The following is a 20,230-nucleotide window of genomic DNA, read 5'->3' as shown; positions in this document are numbered from 1 at the left end:
TCTTTACATAATTAAAAACGGCTTTATAAATTGTACCTGTTGTCTTCAGAATGCCACACTATTTATATTCTCAGGAATTTTCCCATTTTTGATTGTGTTTTTAAGTCGCTTCCTTGGGATTAACATAGAAAGGGGCACAAAAGCCGGTCAAAGACGGGAAAGAAAAAGCAGACAGTGAATGTGCAGGTTTCCACCCTCATCAAAAACCTGATGGACTTTGACTGGTATCTCATTCAGGCTAGTTGCTCTTTTCTTTGCTTTGAAATATTTCTGTTTTTATATCATTTAGGATCTAAATTATATTGTCTTCTCTTTTTCCATGTTGGACGGTGCCTTCATTTGCATCTAATAAAGTAAGTGCCACTTTGACTCTTGAAAACCATTAATAGTTTTGTCACGGTTGCTAAGCAACATAATGCCGAGGTGGAGGCTAGGCAGCTAGCTGAATACTACAACTTCTCTGTAATGCTCTCTGCCTTCGCAGGACCCCTCTTCCATAGACCGGGTCGTTTCTCAAGCCCATGAAAGAATAAGCTTGAAAGGATGCAGACCCTGAATTCGGACACAAAGCTCTAGTTATCTGGAAAATTTCCGTTTTTAATTTTTATCTTTTTTTGCATCTCTTTTTTTGTGGTTATGGTCTTATTTGTTTGCGTCTTTTCTTTGGTGTTTGTTTTTCTCGTGTTTGCTGCACATTTGCACCTGTTGGCCACTGTGGTATGTTAACGATTCTGTGTTTTAGTTCTGCTGGGGTCCATATGGTTATGTGTATTTGTTGTAAGTTGCATTGTTATCCTTATTGTTATGTGTAGAGTGTAATGGGTTGACTCTGCTGACTTCCACTCACATGTGATGGACCTGTCATATGGGCGGGGGAACAGGGGAGCAGGAGGACCAGGACCGATGCTGATCTGACAGGGGAGAGTTCTGTGTGTGTTAGCAGTGAAGCTAATCAGTTGAGTGTAACGATTTGTTGGAGGCGTGAGCTGTAGCCTAAGAAATAGCAGCTCACTGTTATTTCTAATAAACCCTCTTGGCGGTACTACATATGCGTTGTGTTGGCGTCATTACAGTATTTACCGACAGTAAAGCACTTTAAAAGGTCATTACAGGATTTGAAAAGGTACATTTCCAGTAAAAAACTGGTATCTACAGACGCCAGTTTTTTACCGTTTTTCTGAAAGAACGGGGAAAAAAACAACAAAAAACTGGCATCTGTAGCTACTAGTATCTTTTTTTACCGTTCTTTCAGAAAAACAGTAAATAACCATTCTGTCAAAAAATGGTAAACTACTGGCAGCTATTGACGCCAGAAGTTTACCGTTCCTTCACAGTATCTATACCGTACTTGCATTGACAGTAATCTACTGTCAGGATTAATTACAGTACAGCTACTGTGCATTTACAGTAAAATACTGCCGTCTATAGCTGCCAGTATTTTACTGTAAATTTACAGGATTATTTCTTAGAGTGTATGATTGGAGACATGTCGCCTGTTTTAAGGCATAAAGTAAGTTAAAGTTACTGTCAAAGGACAGTAACTGTTGATTTGGTTTAGTTGTTTAATGGGGCAGATTGCTGCATTTACACAGCAGCTAAATGTGACCTATTTTATTTTGGCAGAGCTGTAGAGGAGTTCCTTCAATTGGGATGAAACAATTTAGCTCAATTCATCACATCACATCAGACTAAAATGTTACTAACCAAAGTGTATGAAACATTATCAAATGGAATAGAGTACAGTACAGGAACACTGAGTTTGGGGACACAACAAGAGAAGTTGAGAATAACAGAGAATAACAATGTCAACATAAAGAATTAACATCCTAAAGGATTTCCAGATCAAGCTTGATATGAAAGATTTGTAGCCAACTGGACACTGTGGCAGCAGTGATTAATGTAGCAATATGAAGCAACAGGTACATAAAAAAGAAACAGGAAAAGCTTAAAAATACCTAGGGCTCAATGAGGAAACGCCAGAGTTGTGGAATGTTGAGGCTTGAGCAGGACAGCTGAGACTGGAACCTCAAAACCACAGAGAGTTTCATCAGATTCCACCTCCAACATCTGAGATCTCTTTAATTAGCACAACCAGCTAACGAGCTGTAGAACCAATATGTTCCAGAGAACCTAGAGAACCAAAGCTTTAAGTACACATGACATGGAAATGGAGTCTATTTTATATCACAACTGTAACTGATGCTGTAGATAATACGTTCCTGTGAAATGGATCTGTCATAGAAAACTTGGGAAAAATGAAAGTAAAGAAGCATCTTAGACTGTAGGTGATAGTAGAGCAAACAAGAATAATGCAGGGTGTGCGTAGTTCCATTTGCCTTTGTATTTATTTATGGACATTTACAAACTTCTGTGTAAAGAGGATAAGAAACTTTGCAATGCAAAGTAGAAAGTGTGAACGAAGCACCTTGTAAAAGAGCAAAAACAGTGCTACAGTGTGGAATAGAAAATAGAAACAAGATATTTCTGAGGAACCAATGTTTTTGTTCTTCACCTGGAAAGTTGTTTCTGCCATGCAGGGGCGACAGTGGATCAGAGGACAGTAGTTCATGTAATTATCACTTCTTTACTTGATATTTTAACACAACAGCATAATATGAAATAAACTAAATATGAAATCTAGCTAAAACTCTGCAGAAACAGACAGATAAAATCACTGAATGTTTTTAGAGTTTGCCTCTGTGACTGCATTTTAAAACGGTCCAGTTTTTATGTCTTTGTCGCCCCCTGCTGGACTTGGTGGGGTGACTGATTTGTGGTCGCTTTTCCTTTCTCTTGTTTTAACTGATATTTCTGAGTAACATAAACTGATACATAGGAATTAAGCATTTTTTAAAAAGTGGATTATAATCTGATGATATTCCCCCATATGTAGTACTTTGGTTTAACCTGCCAGCAATTTTAATCTGCCAGATTAAAACATTTGTTACTGCCTGATTTGAGCTGGATTATGCTTTTATCTTAACCTTACTGTAAAGATCAATTAAGAAGTGACACATACATGAATAAACATGTTGGCTTTTGGTAACTGATAGCCAGCAATGAGGATGTGCTGAATCCTAACAATGAGCCTTTTGTCATGGCTCATAGTTTTCTTCATACCGTTATTGATAACTCAGTTTGTCTATCTTGGATAAAAAGGGATATTTTATGAACTAATACAAGTAATTATTTTTTCAAAAACTGACACCTGAACCACTAGTGAGACAGAAATAGATTCACCAATGATATATTATTTAAACAAACTCTTAGAAAAAGTTGTCCAAGTTAAATAAATGTTGCTGAAAACTATATATACAATTTAAGAGAACAGGCAGAAGTAAATATTCATTATTGCAACTGGGCTGATCCAAGACGTCATCCTTGACTTTCTTCGTCTCTTATGGTTTGATGATGCGAATTTTCATGGAAAACTGTGATAAACCATTTTTTTTGAGGTACTGAAAAACAAAACAAACCATCTTACCACCAAATAATGGTTAAGGTCATTTAAATTTATGTTAAATAAGTAAAATCTACAAAAATATAAACTTTTTCACAGGTTAGCCTCACCTCTGCTAAAACCTCTTCCATCTCTGATTCTGACAGTTTTCTTTGAGAAGTTAATTGTACTTTCATTCTAGAGACATAACCTGTTGACCCAGAAACAAATTATAAAAAGGTTAGCATTAAATTATGTTGACAAAATGTAAAAATGTGCATAAACATCTGTAGCATTTTCATTTACAGTTCAGCAACAAACAATGATATAACAATGTTTATAAGTATATTGGAAAAGGCATTACCATTAGTTACCAGTAAGATTAATCTATGGGATTTACAAAATATGTTAATCACATTTTTTGCACAAAATCCTTCTTAGGTAATGAGGTTTCAGTCTAATCAGTTCTTCCTGCTTTGAGCTCCTTTCAGGATGAGCTGTTTTAGGGCCTCTTGTCTCTAAATCCAAATAAGCTGCTGCTGGCCACGCCCCCAACTCAACTTTTACACTCACATTTGAAAATGGCTGCAAACAGATGCTTAATTATACAACCGTACATCTTTGAAAAGCAGAAATTCAACCTCCTGCACAACCAACAGGAACGCAGCAAGTCTTTTCTCGAATGGGAAGTCAATAGCTAAGTTTTCTCCAGCAGCCATTGTAAAGATCATACAGCTGACCAAACATGCTGGAGCTCAGGCTGGGTTGCTAGGCGATGGGCCAGACTTCAATGGGGTTGCTATGTACAGTTTGGAAAATGTAGGGCAGTGCCTGCTGATTTCTAATGTTACTTTCCAAATGTTTTAGAAACTGATAATTTTTCAAATATCACAAAACATGAACTTATTGCCAAAAACCAGCTGGGTGTTATTATTTTATTTTATTTTTTTAAGTGTATGGGATGTTTTTAGAAGCAGTTATGATCCAATTGTAAGTACAAAATGTGCAAAATATTAATTTTACATAAAGCTTCCCTCTCTATTTGTAACCTCACTAATCAGAGAAGTATCTACACTCAGGTAAGACAATATGTTGATATTACAGCTATTGGTTTTGGACAACAAATCTGTTTTTTTATGGAAAAGTGGCAAGAATGTTGGCTTATCAAGATAATTCTATATAAAATCACTTTGATAGTTGACCACAAGAGGGCGCTCACTGGCAAAATGCTACGTGAGACACTTTGCAGGACAAAATCTCTAAGCTTGCAACCAGAACTACATCACAGGTTTTGATAAAATGTTAGATTGTGCTTTAGATAAATGTTTATAATTATTATTACCAATAACCCCAATATTACCAATGTATTACTTTGTTGTTGTAGGAAAATCTCAAAGTGAATTATATGAACTAAAAATGGAATGTAGGTTGTAAAATGTGTTGTTCATTAAAATAATTGTATTTATTTTAGTCCTAAGGAAGTCAAATTTTAGTGATATTTGCTTGTTTTCATAATATAAGACTTTATCAAAATGCAACTAAAAGTAAAAACAGATTTCATAAATAGGTTTATTTGTAAGATACCAGGTATCTACTTACAAATGTATTTACTTACGTGATTCTTTAGTTGAAAGTTGATCAGATTCCAGCATGATGGTGGTTTTCAACATAAAAATGAGAATATATATGGATGAATTAACACCAATCATTTAATCTATACTGTAAAAACATTTCTGGAATCAAGAAGATTTTAACTATGTTAAGTAAAATATAATTAATCTAATTACTTTCTTAACTTTGTGGCAGCTATTTATTTAAATCTGAAATAAAACAGTTTGGAGTAAAATCTACTTATTTGAGTTAAATAAAACTAAATTTGTTGATGTACATTTTGTTAGATAATTTAATTATAATCAACAGTTTTTATGTGAAAAGCACTTCCTGTGAAAATCTGCCTTCTAGTAGTCTGAGGACATTTCTGTAAAAAAAAACAAAAAAAAACTTGCCCATTGACTATTGAGAATATAAATATTCAACATACTGTTTTTTAAATAAGATCTAAATAATAATAAAAGAAAACATCTAAATTGTTTGTCAAAACTGATTCTACGTTTATGTTATATACAGTTGAAAACAAACATCTTGGTACAATGAAAATACTTTGAAATCTAAACTTGCCAGGTGTTTAATAATAATTTTGGTTTAACTGTAGTTTTAATATGTCACTGGCCTCTTGACTCTTAAATGTATGGTCATCAAAACTCTGTATCCATTTATACATTATAAAGAAGTGAATTATCTCACCAGTGACAGCAGTAAATTGTACTCCACTGCTTCTGACGTTCTCAAACACAGAGTAGAGAGTGAATGTGTATCTGGTTCCAGCAGTGAGAAAAGAGACTGTGTGTTTCACTGGTCCATCTCCATCTGGTGCTCTGATTAATGTCTCTGTGCCGTTAAACTGGAGAACAAAGCTGGTGTTGATGTTGATTTTATTCCACTGCAGGGTGATGCTGCTCTTATATTGTCCCGACTTTGTAAATCCTTCTGCATTTTGAGGAGCTGATAGAGAAAAAAGAGATGCTCAGAAATAACACAGCTTAGAATTTAACATTTGGGTTTTCTTGTATATCTTTTAGTTGCCAGTGTCTTAATCTTTGCTCACAGAAAAAAAATACCCAGGTCAATCAAAGAGAATTTATGATAGGTTTCTTCTGCCATCTAAGTTGTAAACAGATTATTCATCTTTTCACCTCAAAAAACTACATAATGTTGCTTCATCTTTTCAAACATCTAATCCTTTTAGATATATTTAAGTCTCCCATTTGTACTTCATTCAAATGACTCAAACATAGTGCATCAAAACTCACTATTTTTGATGCAGGGAACTAGTGGCTGAGCTCTGATGGAGTTTCTCTAGTGTCTGAAGGTGAGCTTAGTCACCTAAACAGACAGCTTGATTAAGCTGTTTGCATTGTGTAACCTGAGTGTAGATGTTGAGTTCCATTTTCTGGGTCTCTACTACTTATCCCCTTCGCCTTCCAAAATATCGCGATAGTTTGATAGACATATACATATACACTGCTCAAAAAAATAAAGGGAACACTTAAACAACACAATATAACTCCAAGTAAATCAAAGTTCTGTGAAATCAAACTGTCCACTTAGGAAGCAACGCTTATTGACAACGGGGACCCTCGTGAAGCTGACATTGACCTTGTTGGTCATAATCTATTTTCAATTATTTAGAAATATAGTATACTGTTTACACAGATATGCTACAATTGGGATCTCATTTTTGCATTAATGATCCACATCTCACAGGGAAAGGTTGAAGCAAAGAGACTGAATATTTACTCTTAACTGCTCATGGAACAAGAAGCATGTTCTGATTGTTCAGAGGACTGGTGAAAAAATAATGAGTTAATGTTGAGGAAGAGGAGCAATTAGTCATGATTGTCTGTTGGACATGTAGTTTTCAGTTTATTGTTTTGATCTCAAAAGCAACCTGCAAACATAGCTATATAGAACTATAAACACTATAATAAAATAACAATTTTATTATAGTTTGTATGTTTTCAAAAATAATGACAAGCTAATCGAGCTTTCTCATCAAAATGATGCCTAAGGAAGAAATGATCATGTGAAAACTTACAAGGATGCAGAGAAATGTCTTACCTGTGACAGCTGTCAGTTGTCCTCCACTGCTTCTGACGTTCTCAAACACAGAGAAGAGAGTGAATGTGTATTTGGTTCCAGCAGTGAGAGATGAAACTGTGTAGATCACTGGTCCATCTCCATCTGGTGCTCTGATGTTTATCTCTGTGCCGTTAAACTGGAGAACAAAGCTGGTGCTGGTCTTGTTCCACTGCAGAGTGATGCTGCTCTCATCTTGTGTCAATACACTGAAGGGTTGAGGTTCTAACACAGATTGTTACAATATGCATTGCTCTATATATAGGAAATATATACACTGCTCAAAAAAATAAAGGGAATACTTAAACAACACAATATAACTCCAAGTAAATCAAACTTCTGTGAAATCAAACTGTCCACTTAGGAAGCAACACTGATTGACCCGACGAGGGTCCCCGTTGTCAATCAGTGTTGCTTCCTAAGTGGACAGTTTGATTTCACAGAAGTTTGATTTACTTGGAGTTATATTGTGTTGTTTAAGTGTTCCCTTTATTTTTTTGAGCAGTATATTTCCTAACATTGAAATGTACAATATTACCTGTACAATATACCAGAGAACATGAAGATGGCAGTTGAAGTTTGTAGACGTAGTATCCATAACAACGTTTGATCTGGATGGTGTTTGAGATATAACGGCAGCAGGAACCCAACCAGGCACCACAAACATTGCGAGTTACAATTTCATTAAGCTGAAGTGGATGAGCCCCATTTATCCACAAAGGAGCATGAGTTCCACATCGGTATTCTGCTACACATTTCTCTGGCATCTGAGTGCTGGACTGACCCAAATAAAAGCGATACCATCCACTCCAGACAATGTTTCGGTCACAGCGTATGATTGTTCTGTCTGTATACTCTGTTGAACGCCATGTATCGTTCAGTACAGTGTATGTGGCACAGGGGTCAAGGCATTGAACAACTCCATTGGTGGTGATGCACTCTGTGCCAGAAGCACAACAATCACAGCTGGAACAAGGAGCTTCAAAAGGAACATGTGGGACAAAGCAGAAGATAAACATAAGTTTAAAGGCAGAAAATACTTTTGTTTTTATTTTGACCTGTTCTCAGATTTTGTTATCTTTCTGTTCCTGTTATTACTAACTGTAATGACACATCCTGAGATGTACATGTTAAGTCCCAACTGTATCCTATTTTTCAACAGAAACTTAAATCCTCCTGTGGACAAAGATCATAAAGTTCTCAGTCCATTTAATTTTGAAATTGTTGCTTCTGTTAGTTTTAAGAAACCACACTACAAATCAAACCCATTTTAAAAAACGCCATAATCAGGAAACCTTTTTTTTTTTTTTTTACTTTGCTGTTATTCACAGGAGACTCATGTTTAATTTTTATATAACAGGTTTTAGAGTAAGTTAAATGAGAAAATTATTCCCAAAATATTTTCTTATCTTGGCTTAGGATCCTTTTAAATGTTTTATAACATCTCTCTTTAATTTCTTCTGGAACGACCAACCAACAGACTGCAGATACAACTAACAGATTTCTGGTGTGAAAAAGTTTCTCTTTCATAATAAGATGTAAATTCTTACCAGCAGCTCCAGAGACCAATGAAGCTGTTTGGAGACAAACTGCCATCAAAACAGAAACAAAATATGAAAACAGCAGATCAATACATTTGAAATTAGATATTTATGTATGTTGCTTTACCCCAGAATAATGAGAAAATCTTTTGTAAATGTAAACACGTTAACTAAAACTTGTATGCCGTCAAACTGTTAAAGAAAACTCAGAGGAGGATGTCATTGGTCTGTTAGATCTGAGTTAAATGGAGTATTTTAAAACACACTGCTTGTGTGACATTATGCAAAAATTTAAACAAATCAGTCAGGCTATCATAAACAAAATAAACAAATCTGGTTTGTCTGGGACTTTGTAAAGATGCTTGAATGGTTTAAATTTCCTCATTGAGATTGGTTTCCTACCAACATTGGCAAAATAGTTACTGTATTGATGTAGCCGAAATAAAGTCATGAACTAAACTTCATATCAAAAGGTTTGTTGAAGCTACAAACTAAAATAATGACCAGCAAACTATGGAGGGATTTCTAAACAGTTAACTATTGTGGTTCAAGAGTAATTCTAACAAATAACATGGAAATACATACAAACATCTAAACACCATGAAAATAACTATTAAGAAATTATAAACAGTTTTAAACCTGCTAATGTACCTAAAAAAGGAGAAAATGTTTAAATAGATTTAATATCAGCCATAAACTTTTTTTTTTATTCGGCAAATATTCAAGTCTGGCTTTGACTTGAGTTCATCTGGACAGACGTTCTGTCCACCAAGGCTGCAGGAGAAAGCAAGACAAGGAGACAGAACATGGAAGCAGGTCTCCCTGGGATTTGAAACCAGGAGTTTCTTACATTGAGGTGAAAGTGATAATCACATATCCACATGTGGAAAGTTAAGATATTTTAACTTTCGTCTTTCTTTGCCTCTCTGTCTCAGTTTTCCTACTGTGCAAAAATATCAAGAAAAATGATTATTAGAAGCCAGAATAAGAAAACAAACACAAACCTGTGAGCCCAAACAGGATCAGCCTGAAATCCATCACTTAAACCTTGAGATAAAATAAAGTATCCAGATAATTTCTAAATTCAAACACTAAATGCACTTCATAACATGGACAAGCTGATAATGAGCTTCAAAGCTGAAAGACACACCTAAAAGCTTGAGCTTCTCTGCATGTTTGAAGTCATTACAGATGGGTGTGGCTTTCATGGGAGAGATGCATCTTTACAGCCTCCAGGATGTGAGGAAGCTGAAAAGAATAAGGAAATGATAAATGCAGAACAGTGTCATTTGAATTACTGCTGTTTAACATTTCTACATTACATAGAATAAGTTGTATTATTGGGTTGGTTTTAATGCCAACATTACAGTTTGTGAGCCTAGAAGTTGAGTGTCTGACCAGGAGGTCAGCAGTTTAGCAGAACCACAGGAGACTGAGCTCTGATCATGACTTTTTACTCTAAACATGTCAGACAACCAGTGAAAACAGAGTCCTCTGTAGAAATACTCAGATGAATTTACAGTTTTCAGGGTGAATAAGAGATCGATAAAAACTTTGTGCAAAGATTAGCAGAACCTAATTAAAGAAATTTACAGTCATCCAAGTAGTTTTTACATCCAAGTAGTTTGTATTAAAACTTTATATATATTTTAAAATATACCCTAAAATGATTTGTTACAATTTGATTTATCTTGATTTATCCTTTCACATCTGTTTAATTTCTTTCATTTCTCCAGTCTGTTTATTTTTCACATTGAATGAATCTGTGGTTTGATCAGTTTACTTCTGCAGTCCTAAGCATGTCTAGGTGCTGTTCTCATTCTTGCAAAAATAAATAGATGTGTTTGAGTGAAAACATCCATCTCTCCTCGATAATTAAGAGTGACAGAGGAAACAAATTTTTCCTTTTTCATTTAATTTTTCCATTATCAGTACTTTATACTACAGTTAGATCATGTAAAACTATCAAAGATGTAATTTTTCTGAAAAATGTTTCAAGGTTTCATTTGGTAAAACTGTCACCATGTTCTCACAGTGTAATATGAGAGATAATCTTCAGCAGGACATCAAGTGTAGTAAAGGCCTGGTAAAGAGAAATTCAGTTGTTTCAGTTGTTGTTTGATCTAAAACCTGCAGGAGAGTAGCTCTGAAGGACTAGGGTTGGAAGCGCCTGTTCTAATGCATGAAGTCACTAATTAATAGTTACTTTCGAAGGACTTTGTGTCAATGTTGGTTTGGTTTTATGGTTGTTTTTTAATAGAGCTGGAGACACAGCCAGACTCTGTTTACGGTAGTCAAATTAATTCAAAGAACTCAGACCGGAAAGCCAGCGTCGTTTTATTGCAGCTTGTTTTTCCCTCTGGTATCTGAGATGCTGCAGCTGAAATTATTCATGATGCAAATTCAAATCTACACCACATGAAGCCTAACACTGTCAGTACAATACTCTGTTTTGCATCAGACAAATACAGAACTTTATACTTTAGTACAATTTCCATCAGCAAGCTCGCCTCAAGAATAAAGATAAAACAAAATCAAACACCTCACCAGTGACAGCTGTAAGTTGTTCTCCACTGCTTCTGACCTCATCAACCACAGAGAAGAGAATGAAAGTGAATTTGGTGCCAGGATTCTGGGATGAGGAAGTGTAAGTTACTGATCCATCTCCACCAGGAGCATCAATGAATTTCTCTATTTAAACTGGAGAATAAACTCAATGTTGACTTTATTCCTCTGCTCATAGATTCTGGTCTCATCTTGTGGCACTAAGACACAAAATTACTAAACTATAATGTAGTTTTATGCTTTCCAAATTGTTTTGTTTCTTTACGTCGTTTTTATTCTTTGTGACAAATAAGCACTGAATCTATTTTCACCAAAATTATCATGACATTGTCCTGCAAACAGTAATAACGAGCTGATACAGGACTAAAATATTTTAATTACTGAACTACAACATGAACTGAGGCTGTGGTTGAAGTCGACATGGTTGTTCTGAAAGGCAGCAGTGATTTATAATGAGTAACAAGGTTTCCTGCCAAGATGGCAACACTTTTTTGGTCTGTTACAACCTGAAAGTTTTGTCTTGCATATCTGCATATTTAGTTAATGTGAAAAGCAGATATTTGTTCTGGCTCTGTTGTCTAAATAAAAGTTATTGGAATCAATTATTGGTTGTCTAATACACCATAATGCTTTTGCTATCCCAATCCTGCCACTGATTAGTTCATCAGCATTTTGACATTTTCTGTCACTGGAAGAGCAAATTGAGCACAAGAGACCAGTTGAGATTCAGACACAACCAGTAAACCCACCAAAATGCCTTGTCCAACTGGATCAGCCCCAGCCAGTACCAAACATTTTATTGTAAGTGTATTTATTTCAGTCCTGATCCTGAATAAATCTTTATCCTGAGAAAGTCCTGGTAGGCAGACACAGTTCCAGGTCTAAAATTGAAGAAGACCCAGAGGAGATGAATGAAGGTCTCATTCAGAAGCAGTCAGACATAATAGACCAGACAGAGGCACCATCAACTGGCATTTATCTGATATGCAAAATCAAAATGTCCAATGCAGAAATTTGAGCTCAGTAGTTGTCAAATGATTAAAGTAGAGACAGTAAGTTGATGCTTCCAGTTATTTAAGGTAAACTTGTTCTCAGCTTGGTCACAGCCACAGAAGGTTATGGTTAATCTTTTGTTAAAGTAGGTGTGGCAATGACACATTGCAACATCTCCAAAGTAGACACTGTAAACTCAACTTCACTGCTGCTGATGCTGTCAGTTAGAGAAGAGACCGAATCTGTGTAGTTCACTGGTCCGTCTCCATCTGGTGAACTGATGTTTGTCTCTGTGCCATTAAACTGGAGAACAAAGCTGCTGCTGTTGATTTTATTCCACTGCAGTGATGCTGCTCTCATCTTGTATTGATGGTTTGAAACCTCCTGCATTGGGTGGAACTAAGGAAAAAAGGTAACCAAGCTTGAATAAATCGCATACTTTTAATTACTTTGGGAAACAACTGATTCAGTCTCACATTTATTTTGTCTTTAGTGACGTCTGTCAGAGACAGACATGTCTGCAACTGAGCTAGAAAAACAATTGATTTGTAGCTCAAACTTGATCTGGATACATCACTTGGTTTGTAACAGATGAATGAGTAATACAGTTTGCATCGTGCCATTTTCTAGATTCACAATAGTACGACACTAAACACTTTACCGCCGTGGCTTGACTGACCATCCGCCCAGTTCCAAAATAAAGAGCTGCTGTCAGACCAGAGTTTTTCCTGATGCAGACCGATTAATAGAAATGATCCACTGCATCAATTTGAGAAGAGCTCAGTCTGTCTCTGACTGCACTGTGATGTTGATGCTAAACATGTGTTAATATGCAAGTTCTATGAATATTTTGGCAAAAATTTTAATGGTATTAACTATAACTATTTTCTAACTCTTTCTATATATATATATATATATATATATATATTACATATATATATATATATATATATTACATTTTCAATTCACAATTATTATTCTTATCACAAACATCGTAAACATTTTCATTGTTAATTCCACCATCATCATTCCAATGTTATTCCAGTGTTTTTCTGACTGCATGCTAGTTTCGTTTCCTGCAGAGGGAAACTCCCTGAATAGGGAAAGTTCCTGCATGGGGAAACTACCTATGCAGAGCAGAAAATTAGAATATCGGACATGATGTAACTATTATCTGAAAGGAGAGAATAAGGTTTGGCCGGTGAAGATCCCTCTAGTGTCCAAATGCGGTATTGAAGTTTTGTTAGTGCACGTTATAAAAAACAAAAAATTTTTGTCAAAAATATTTACCACCATAAATGTTTAAAAAGTTATTAAAACGGATTATAATTACAGGAAATAAAGTTTGTCCATAGTGACTGAATGTTTGGAGTGAACGTTCAGACAACATTGAAATTCAACATTCGAATGTTCAAATGTCGAACATTCCATTTTCACGTGCGAACTGGGTAAGGTAAGGTAATTTTATTCATACAGCATATTTTCAGCAACAACGCAATTCAAAGTCCTTTACATGAATTAGAAAGAAATACAAACAAAATAAACCAAAGGAAGAGCAAAAGAAGTAAAAAAAAAAAAAAAGCTTCTTTTTTTTTGCAACAGATCCAATATATGTCCTTCCCTAGACACTGGAAGTAAAGGACGCGTACAAACCGTGAATTTAACAAAAAATTCTATATTTGCATAAAAATGCAAATACAAAAATGATAAAAAATCAGTTTTACAATTCCTTTCAACTTCTTACCAAAAATAAACAGACTGCCAGCTGTTTGGAAAACTGTTTGGAGCCGTGTCGTAATCCGTCCGTGTCTAAGCAATCAATCGGTCATTGGTTTTTCTAATAAAATATACGGCCCAACAGGAAGTAAGTCTTTCAAAGTAAAACCAAATTTCACAATAAAAATGGCCTGAACAAATATCAATCTTCTTAACTAAAAATGATCAAATAAAAAAACAAATCATTCAAATAACTTAAATATTTCCTATTTATGGCTCTAACATATTTGTTCCCCATGCTTAAGAATAAGTGGTCCACAATTTAAAAACTAGTAGAGGGGTTTCTCTGGATAGTTGTTCTGATAATGTTTATTTTAAAACGGCTGAGAAAGGAACATTTGTCTATTTTTATCTAAATACATCCAGTTGATTCGTATATTCAAGTTAATTCTTCCCAATATCTATTTACTACATCTGCTTTTCCCCATTACCATGAAGACTTATTGTATTTATATGGTTATAAATCTGTATTTAAAAGTTTAATGACCAGAGAAGCAACATGGAGTCATATTGACCTAAGTTTGACTTTATGCTTTTGCTCTGTTTTGCTTGCCAGCCTAGATGTGTATACATCACAAACCTAGATTTATGTTTTTTTTAAAGTTTCTCCATCTAAATTTCAATATTTCCTCCAAAAGCACATTTTTTCAATACAAGTAAACAATTTATAGATCCCCAAAACTTTATTTAGAGGCAAAAAATAGAAGAATGCACAGATAAAATGTATTCAAATACAAGAAAACCTTAGCTCTGTTCTTAACAAAAAGAGATTAAAATATTACCCAAAGGAAAGTCAATTCTGGAAAACATTACAATTTAAATTAGTACATAAAATAAACCACATTATTTCAAGGAAAGGAAACAACGTTACAGATGAATTATCCAGAAGGTTTCGAAGAAAGGATTTTCAGAGTAAACTGTGACGGCAGATTATATTCTCTGAGGAGCTGGATTGAAAAACACACATCGAGTCAAAGGTTAAAATAGACACAAATAGACATAAAAAAAATCTAAATAGATATTAGCTCACCTCTATCAAAGCATCTTCCATCTCTGATTCAGTCATTTCTCCAAGAAGCTCCAACTTCAAATTCAACCCCAAAACATAATCTGTTAACAAAAATTAGACATTTGTAATTCATGAAAATAAAATAAATCTATTAAATTGTAGATTATTAAAGAACAATGCAATAACTGTTTTCAAATATAAATATCTGAAACGTCTACATTTTTAGATGATACAAAAGTGATTATCCAAATAAAAAAAAAGGAAAAACTAAATAATTTTATTATTTACTCACTTGGACCTGTTTGTTGGTCGATGAAGTTTTGTTGACATGAAAAAAAAAACAGAAAACATATCGGGTTCATTTAATTTTCCATCATTCGTTTTATGTAATTTCAAAATTAACTTGTTCACAATAAACCTAAAATCAAAGAACAACAACAGTAAGACATAAATGTCTTACTGTTGGATAATCTTTCATATCTTCACATAATTCACAAAGGACTTCGGTTAAATTCAAGCCATTAAACAACTGCAACTTTGAGTTTATGGGGAAAATAATGTAACTTAATGTACACCATGAAGTATGAAACAGATTTACGTATCTTACCAGTATTTGCAAGTATACTGACTCCACTGCTTCTGACGTTGTCAAACACAGAGAACAGGGTGAATGTGTAGTTTGTCCGAGCGGTCAGAGATGTGACTGTGTGTTTCACTGGTCCGTCTCCATCTGGTGAACTGATGTTTGTCTCTGTGCCGTTAAACTGGAGAACAAAGCTGATGTTGATGCCGACTTTATTCCATCGCAGAGTGATGCTGGTCTCATCTTGTTCTGATGCTCTGAAGCCCTCTGCGTTTGCTGGAGCTGAGACAAAAAAAAAAGAAAAAATATATAACTTCATGACTTCATGTCTTCAAAGACTTTATTGTCCAAAGGATAAAATGTACAAACAATACTGTGATGGTTAAGATATGTGTCCCACAATCTTAAGCCAAATAATTATACTAGGAACAAATCCAAATCAATCAGCAACATTTTAGCAATAAAATTCTAATACAAGAAGCCAAAGTAAAACAAAAGGTTAGAATTAGTTAAAATATCTGTCACGATGTTGCGATATATGGTGGTGAGGATGGTTGAAGATGAATAATGACTTTAATGACGAAAATACAACTCAAACAGTCCAACGAGCAGGTAGCACAGTGAAGCTAATGCTAGTCACTGGTAGCAACTGATCATAAACGGGACTGAGATGAGAGCTGACGCTGACACAGGACAGGAAACGACGGTTCGACTGTGATGACTAAACGACATAACAAGACAACATTAGACAAGGACCCGACAAAGACACAGAGACACAGGTGGCATTAAATACACAGAGGTAATCACAAAACGAGACACACCTGGGAACAATCAGGGTCAGACAGGACAACACAGAGACTCCACAGAACACAGCAAACTAAAGAAACAGGAAAAAACCCACTCCCGACAATAACAGTTGATTTTAAGATTTGCTGTCTGAATATAGAGTTTGATACACTTTTTTAAAGGTTTTATTGGCTTTAGTGGCCTTTATTTGAGAATGAACAGACTAGAAAGTGGGTTATGAGAGAAGGGGAAGACATCAAGCAAAGGTCAGCCATTTTTAATTTCCTCTATTTCAAAAAGTCAGTGAAGAAGGTTCAAATAAATTATTTTTACCCTTAAATAAATTGATGTTCTGGCTCATAGTGTTATTTTCTCATTACATGTGGCATTAGACAATGTAGTCCCACAAAAAATAAGACCCCCCACTAGTGTTTTCATACCTTAGCCCTTGTGCACATAAGAAATAAGGCATTTATTCACAGCAGCTTGGTTCCATGAATTAATTCAAAAGCTGCATATTTTAAAGCACATCTCTTGGAATTTGTAGAGAAAATGACATTCTACAAATGTCCTACTTAATCAGAAAAAATAGATTACTGTTGTTTCGCCAATCAAAAACATCATTAATGGAAGACAATAAAAATAGTCTGAGGTTTTGTTTCAGCACAGTTGACAAACTTACACCATTAATACTTTCAGATAATACTGACTCTGGATAAATCTTGTAGCTATAGAAATAATCAAAAGTTTTTTTATTTATCTCAAGGTTTACCCTGAGAAATAAAAATTTCCATTAATTAGTTTTCCCATTAATTTGAGATTTGGGTTTATTTTTAAGTGTGACGTTTGCAGGTTTGGATCATTGATGGTTCAACCTGATTTTGAAGGAAAACTTGTTTGCCTTGGTTGTGAATGAATGAATGTACTTTATATTCATACCAGTAACAACTGTAAGTTTTACTCCACTGCTTCTGACGTTCTCAAACACAGAGAAGAGACTGAATGTGTATCTGGTTCCTTGAGTGAGAAAAAAGACTGTGTGAGTTACTGGTTCATCTCCATCTGCTGCTCTGATGAATGTCTCAATGCTGTTAAACAGGAGAACAAAGCTGGTGCTGTTGATCTTGTTCCACTGCAGAGTGATGCTGCTCTCATCTTGTTCTACCTTCATAAATCCTTCAGCATTTTGAGAAGCTGATTTAAAAAAAAAAAAAAAAAAAAAAAAAAGACTAAACAGTTTCTGCTCTGGACAAAGAACAGAAATGTCTCAGTCTGTTTCTGTTTGAAAATGTTGATTCTGTTAATGATCACTAAACAAGTTTTTTTTTTACTTTGCTGTCCTTCAAATGAGGCTCTTTTTTTAGTTGCTCCATTGCAAATTTTTGAGTCATTTCTTAAGGCTTCAACAGTCTTCAAAAAGAAAACTGGTCTATGAGAGATGAGGAGGACATGTAGCAATGGTCAAGAAACTGGGACTCAAATCTGACAGTCGTGTTGAAGACTGAGACCGTATACGAGTCCTGTGCCACTGTGCTACTTACATAGCAGATGGTCTTGTTCAATGACCAACCAACAGACTAAAATAATTTTTAGTTTTATTGCCTCTAGTGGCCTTTATTTGACAGGAAAGTGGATAATGGGAGAAGGGYGAAGACATGCGGCAAAGGTCGCCAGGTTGGGAATGGAGCCTGTGACAGCCACGTCGAGGACTAAGGTCTCCATATGTGGGTCGTATTTAACCTTTGCGCCACCACAGCACACCMMACTAACAACATTTTGGTGTTAAAAATGTCTSTTTCATAATGAAATGTAAAGTCTTACCAGTAGCTGCAGTAATGTTGAYKCCACTGCTCCTGACATTGTCAAGAACAGAGAAGAGAGTGAATGTGTAGTTTGTTGCAGGAGTGAGAGATGAGACTGTGTAGTTCACTGGTCCATCTGCATCTGGGGCACTGATGAATGTCTCCACACCATTAAACTGGAGAACAAAGCTGGTGATGTTGTTGATCTTGTTCCACTGCAGAGTGATGCTGATGTCAGTTTGTCCTGACTTCATAAATCCGTCTGCATTCCAAGGAACTGATTTTTTTAAAAAAAGGAGATGTTTAGTTCAGATTTTTGCAGTTGGGTTTGCATGTCTATGAATAGCCAGGATCTTAACTGTAGCTTACAAAAAAAAAGTATGTCCAGGTTAATTAAACAAACAAAGAGCAAAAGGAATATATGATAGATCATCTGTCATTTATTCTTAATCATTGATCTTTCCATTGAATCTTTTTGCTCTAATTGTTCAGGTACTGGTGAAAACTTAAACATTTGCTCATGAGTTTCTGTTAGAACTGATGACTATCAGAGAAGTTGGTCGTAGTTTGGAGTCTATGTTTTGTCTCAGTACTTAGTATATACACAAAAAGCACTAAAAAAGAGAAGAATTCAAGCCATTTTTTATAGTGTAGACTTTCAGAGATGATAAGCTAAATGTATTTTTCTTAAATTACCAAGGAAATGAAAATATCTTACCAGTCACAGCTGCCAGTTGCTCTACACTGATTCTCACATTTTCAAACACAGTGAAGAGAGTGAATGTATATCTGGTTCCAGCAGTGAGAGATGAGACTGTGTAGTTCACTGGTCCATCTCCATCTGGTGCAGTGATGTTTATCTCTGTGTTGTTAAACTGGAGAACAAAGTTGCTGCTGTTGTTGATCTTGTTCCACTGCAGAGTGATGCTGCTCTCATCTTGTGTCGATACTCTGAAGGGTTGAGGTTCTAACACACACAGACACAATATATATTAAAATATAAAGCATTTCTTTTACCAATGATAAAACTTATGTTTCACATTTTCTTTGGTTAAGAAAATAAGTACAATTCATAAACATTAGTGAATAGAGGGTTGTGTGTGTAAATACATATTGAAATTATCTGCCTGCAAAAGGAAAACATAATTCTGAATTCTTTGTAAATTATTACAATATTACCTGTACAATATCCCAGCCAACATGCAGATGGGTGTTGAAGTTTGTAGACGTAGTATCCATAACAACGTTTGATCTGGATGGTGTGTGAGGGAAAATGGCAGCAGGAACCCGACCAAGTGTTACACACAGTGCGAGTTACAGTTTCATTAAGCTGGACTGGATGAACCCCATTTATCCACAAAGGAGCATGAGTTCCACATCTTTCTTGTGCTACACATTTCTCTGGAATCTGAGCGTTGGTCAGACCCAAGTAAAAGCGATACCATCCACTCCAGGCAATGTCCCGGTCACAGTGCATTAAATCGTCTGTATGCTCTGTTGAGCGCCAGGCATCGTTCAGTACAGTGTAATACACACAAGCGTCAACGCATTCAGCAACTCCATTGGTGGTGATGCACTCTGTGCCATCAGGACAACACCGACAGCCGGAACAAGGACCTTCAAATAAAAGACATGGGATAAAACAGAAGATAAACATCAAAAGTCTAAAGACACAAAATGCTTTTTTTATTTCGACTTATTGTCATATTTTGAGTTAATGAGGTTGAAGAGGTTTTCCTAATCCTTTAGTGAGAATATCATGCCTACAGTCAGAGGAAATCCTAAAAAAAAGTAATCACACCTCACTACGAGTTAAATAAACCTCAGCTTTAAGTGCTGGTTTTAGCAGATTCTTAATAGACATTAAATCCTTTTCATCAGTCAGACTACCTGCAACAGCCTGACAGCTACATGTCGCTTTCCAATTACAGTTTGTCTCTAAATGGACTAAACAGTTTCTGCTCTGGACAAAGAACAGAAATGTCTCAGTCTGTTTCTGTTTGAAAATGTTGATTCTGTTAATGATCACTAAACAAGTTT

At 35.4% G+C, this 20,230-nt stretch overlaps 1 protein-coding gene and 1 long non-coding RNA gene across 2 annotated transcripts in view; both read right to left on the bottom strand.

Annotated features, from left to right (window-relative positions):
- Positions 1-5,924: 5,924 nt before the first annotated feature.
- Positions 5,925-7,717, bottom strand: LOC103480543 (uncharacterized). Its single transcript, XR_536112.2, has 3 exons — positions 7,674-7,717; positions 7,118-7,360; positions 5,925-6,001 (listed from the first exon to the last, which is right to left on the bottom strand). It is a non-coding gene; the product is annotated as an uncharacterized LOC103480543 (long non-coding RNA).
- A 6,315-nt stretch (positions 7,718-14,032) lies between these two features.
- The window catches only part of LOC103480546 (uncharacterized), a 39,124-nt gene continuing 32,926 nt past the window's right edge, over positions 14,033-20,230 (bottom strand). Inside the window, exons 14-20 of the mRNA XM_008435527.2 lie at positions 19,370-19,885; positions 18,909-19,157; positions 18,210-18,467; positions 15,627-15,884; positions 15,312-15,317; positions 15,041-15,120; positions 14,033-14,957 (exon numbers count right to left, since the gene is read on the bottom strand). Coding sequence (XP_008433749.2) covers positions 14,889-14,957; positions 15,041-15,120; positions 15,312-15,317; positions 15,627-15,884; positions 18,210-18,467; positions 18,909-19,157; positions 19,370-19,885 — 1,436 coding nt within the window. The 3' untranslated portion in view covers positions 14,033-14,888. The remainder of the gene's footprint in view (positions 14,958-15,040; positions 15,121-15,311; positions 15,318-15,626; positions 15,885-18,209; positions 18,468-18,908; positions 19,158-19,369; positions 19,886-20,230) is intronic.

The sequence above is a fragment of the Poecilia reticulata genome, linkage group LG18, assembly GCF_000633615.1.
Source record: "Poecilia reticulata strain Guanapo linkage group LG18, Guppy_female_1.0+MT, whole genome shotgun sequence".
Taxonomy (NCBI): Eukaryota; Metazoa; Chordata; class Actinopteri; order Cyprinodontiformes; family Poeciliidae; genus Poecilia; species Poecilia reticulata.
The sequence above is the reverse complement of the archived record's forward strand: the minus strand, read 5'-3'. Positions and strand labels throughout refer to the sequence as shown.